This window comes from Tupaia chinensis, unplaced genomic scaffold (assembly GCF_000334495.1).
Source record: "Tupaia chinensis unplaced genomic scaffold, TupChi_1.0 Scaffold000624_1, whole genome shotgun sequence".
NCBI lineage: Eukaryota > Metazoa > Chordata > Mammalia > Scandentia > Tupaiidae > Tupaia > Tupaia belangeri.
In genome coordinates, this window is record NW_006160144.1 from 275,205 (window position 1) to 279,618 (window position 4,414).

At 35.6% G+C, this 4,414-nt stretch overlaps 1 protein-coding gene across 1 annotated transcript in view; it reads right to left on the minus strand.

Moving 5' to 3' along the window:
• Nucleotides 1–2,383, minus strand: part of LOC114009793 (uncharacterized) — a 36,334-nt gene extending 33,951 nt beyond the window's left edge. Inside the window, exons 1-3 of the mRNA XM_027775986.1 lie at nt 2,294–2,383; nt 1,628–1,681; nt 841–945 (exon numbers count right to left, since the gene is read on the minus strand). Coding sequence (XP_027631787.1) covers nt 841–945; nt 1,628–1,681; nt 2,294–2,354 — 220 coding nt within the window. The 5' untranslated portion in view covers nt 2,355–2,383. The remainder of the gene's footprint in view (nt 1–840; nt 946–1,627; nt 1,682–2,293) is intronic.
• Nucleotides 2,384–4,414: the final 2,031 nt, after the last annotated feature.

Below are 4,414 nucleotides of genomic sequence, written 5' to 3' on the forward strand. Positions count from 1 at the left end.
CAGGAATGACAGAGAGAGTAGTTGGATAATGAAAGAAATTAGAATATTATTTAAGCAGGAGGAAATCGAGAAATTCAGAAACTATTTTTGATGAACCTGAGTGGTACATTTCTTGGAAATTTTTGTAATAGAACTAGAAGGCTATTTTAAAGAGAAGGTAAAATATTACTGTTTAAGATGCCTAACATAGGACAAAATGAGATCAGGAAGAAATAATGTGAGTCACTGCCAAAACATAGGAAGAAGGGATTGGGAATTTGGCAAACTCCAAAGGTATAGAAGAATGTATAGCTGGGTGGTATGGCCTCTAAAATATATTGAAATTATGTAATTAACCTGAAATTAGCAACCTCTCAAGTAAAAATTCACTACCTATAGTTCACTCTAGCACAGAGACCACACACCCTGAAATTAATGAAAATACATGAAATAAAAATCTACTCTTAAGTTAGAACTAAGTTTTCCTCTAAGATCTAAAAAATGATATTAGCATCAAAACCAATATAGCTTTGGGACCAGCAGTTAGCGTAATGGCTATGTCGCTGGACTCCCATGTAGTTGACAGCAGTTCAAGTCCTGGACTCGGGGCCTTAAACTCATGCTGGGCGCGTGTGCGTGCGTGCCCAAGATCCCAAGAGGAGAATGGAGGAGAAGAGATTGCGGTGTGGTCATCCCCCCTGGGGGGGTGATTTCTCGCTTTCTATCTCTGTCTCTCTGGTGAGCGCACATGCTGTCTAGCAAAAAACCTCTCTAAAAAAAGAAAGAAAAACAATATAGCTTCAGAAATTTTCACACACAAACCCGTAAGTCTCAAAGGCCTAATATATCTATGATACTCACCGTCAACTGGTAGATTTTGTGACAAATCTTTAAGTTTCTTATCTGAGAGACTGATTTGCATGTTTTCCAAAACACTTTCCAGATTACTTGTATCAACCTTTCCACCTACAGAAAGAATCAGGAACACAAGGAGAATTGAATGACTTCCGTGAAGGAGAAAATTTCGTTAATCTCTACGTATTTTGGCTATAAGCAAAAATATTGTGACTTCCGATGTTCAAAAGGGTGGACAAAATGGAGTTAGAATAGTAGCCTCTTGCTTGGTCTTGGAAAAAAAAAATCCTGCAAAATGAATTCACTTTCCAATAAAATACAATGAATTGTAAGCAACTGAAGTGGAGATTTGAATGATGGAGTAGATCAGACGTTGGGGGTTTTACACAGCAGATGAGATAATGTCTGTGAAAGTGTCTGTAAGGAATGACAGAGAGAGTAGTTGGATAATGAAAGAAAACTTTCTTCTAAATAGGGATTTAAACTAAGCATTTAAAATGCTTAGTTTAGTTCTTTCAGCTACTGAACTACCCTGAATAACTGTCAATTTTTTTACTTCAAATTTTCAATATAGTTCCAGATTTAAATCTGCTTTTCAACTAAATTTGGCAAAAGCTAAATGTACAAAGCATCAAAAGGAAAGACTATTTGGAAAATGCAGCTATAATTGAAAACTGTAGGTAGGTATGGGATTAAATAGTATGATAGAAGGTAAAATCTGTGAGAGAAAAACTAGAAAATAATACAAATGTAAAGCAAGAGAATCTTATCTTTCTTTTCACCATGCTCTTACCTTTGAAATATTTGATTCCATCTAACAATCTACTTTCATACACATTTCCATCATCTGTAAGAAAAGGTGCAATTTACATCACAAAGTTATAGGTTTAGAAAGACAGTACATTATAGCATTTCATAAAGATACTTTAAAATGATTTGCTTCAGAAATAACGTTGATTTTTGCTCTCCCATGAAGAAAACTCTGAATGCTGTGTCTGAATGAATGCAAATAAATATTTAATAATTAGTGGCAAACAGCATAAAGGAAGATGAACACATCTTTATTTACTTTTCTTATCTGACTTTTTCTTCTTTCTCCTACTTGCCTATTCCTTATACCCTTACTTTTTTTTTTTTTTTTTCAGCTTAACTTGTAGTTCCCCTTTCTTTTTTTTTTTTTTTTTCAGCTTTACTTGTAGTTCTGAGGGTGGAACCAAACATAGTAACAGAAATACTTACATCCAATGGAGGAACTCAAGAAAAGAGAGCCATCGATTCTGAAAGACAGACCTAAAAGTACACTTCCCAAAGGAAGACAAGACTATACTGAAATTTTTTGATTTTCATTCTTTTTTAAAAGTAGGTTATTTAATAGTTATAGTTTTTTTTTTAATTGAGCTGTCCCAAATACTTAGGGCTCACCTTCCTCAAAATCTCTAATAGTATTTTAAATACTTACCATCAACTTGCAGATATTTCACCAATTCCAAGCATTCTTCAGGTGTAAATTCTATCCCCATGTTTTCCAGAATATTTTTCAGATCTTTGACATTAACTTTTTTTCCTTAAAAAAATAGACATAATAGTGGACAATACTGAAAACTAAGTCTTCAAAAATATGAAAGAAACTGTTCATGTTTATATGTCATTATGCTCAAGTGCTAGAAAAAAAAAACAAAGGCAAAGTAAAACGTGTTCAGTGGAGTGAGGAGCAGGCAGAGAATCAGAACTTGCTTCCTTGACCCTAGGGCAAGAACAGCTTTTATAACACAGGGATAAGTGATTTGGTGGTTTAGGAAATTGTCTAGAAAATTAGAATATTGCAAAGGTTGACCTAATAGTGCTGTTTTCCCAAAATTATGATTATTTGACCTTTATTCTAATTTTTAACCTCAACAATTATTGTGTTGATCTAGATTAAGGACTGGTAAACTTTCTGGTAAGGGCTATCTAGTAAATTCTTGAGGCAAGTCTGTTGTAGCTACTTAACTCTGTTGTTGTAGCATTATAGCAGCCATTAAAATACTAAGTGTGGAGCTGCAGGTGGTGTGATGGTTAGGGCGCTGGACTCCCACATGGCCAACCATGGAGCCTCCTGGACCTGGTAGCTTGCTTTCTCAAAATACTAAGTGGGGAGCTGCAGGTGGTGTGATGGTTAGGGCGCTGGACTCCCACATGGCCAACCATGGAGCCTCCTGGACCTGGTAGCTTGCTTTCTCACTCCCCTCCTTCTATTCTCTCCCGCCACTTGCCCCCTGTGAGCACATGTGCCCTGTAGAAATTTTATTTTATTTCTTTTTAATGATTCATTTTATTTATTTATTAATTATTAAATTTGACCAGAGGGAGACAGAAAGGGAGGGGGTGAGAAAGCAAGCCGCCAGGTCCAGGTCTTGAACCACAGTCAGCATTGTGGGAGTCCAGCACTCTAACCATCATGCCTCCAGCCATGTAGTAATTAAAATAAATTATTTATTTAGTTTTATTTCTTATTTTTATTTACTTTTTAATTTGACTAGAGAGAGGGGAGAAAGAAAGGGAAAGTGAAAAAGCAAGCTACCAGGTCTGGGACTCAAACTGTGATCAGGCATGTGGGAGTTCATCATCTCAACTATCATGACATCTGCTATACTGCCCTGTAACAAATTTTTAAAAATATAAAATAAAATAAATCTTTTTTTTTTTTTTAAATACTAAATGAAGGGGCCAGCAGGTGATATGGTGGTTTAGGCAGCTGGACTCTCACATGGTTGACCGTGGTTTGAGTCCTGGACCTGGCAGCTTGTTTTCTCAATTTCCTTCTCTCTGGTCAACTTCAAAAAAATAAAAATAAAAATAATGACAATGAATAAAATTAAGTAATTCTTTAAAAGAAAAACTAAGTGAAGGGGCCAGGAGGTAGCATAGTGATTACGATGTTGGATTCCCAAATGGTTGACCACAATTTGAGTACTGGACCCAGGAGCTTGAAAATCACACCAGATGCATGTGTACATGCTCAAAGTCCCAGGAGGAGAATGGAAGAGAAGGATTGAGGGGTGGCCATTACCCTTTTGGGGGAGGTGACTTCTCACTTTCCCTCTCACTATCTCTATTTTTCTCTGGTGAGTGCACATGCCCTATGGCAAAAACCTTAAAAACAAAACAAAAAATGAAGAGAAGAATGCAACTCTGTTTCCATAAAGCTTTACTTATAAAAACAGACAGAGGGATGGATTTGACAAATAGACAATTTGTTTATTCCTGTTTAAAGATTTTGATTTTTTTCAATGATTAAAATCTGAAGAATATTATTGGGTTAAAAAGTAGAGAAAGTCATGACGTATTTTCATTTTGCAAAAATGCATCATGACTTTTCTAATGACTCAATATTACTGGCAAATATTTTAGAGGATATAGGATACTACAAAATGAAAAAAATAAGTTCAACTATTCCAAAAACTGACTTTGAAATATTAGATGCAATCACTTGTTAACAACAGCCTTGTAAGTACCACTCAGGTGAACAAATAAAACACTGATAGCATTCCAGGTGTCTTTCTCATGTTCTTTTCTAACTCCTGTCTATAATCTTTCTCTA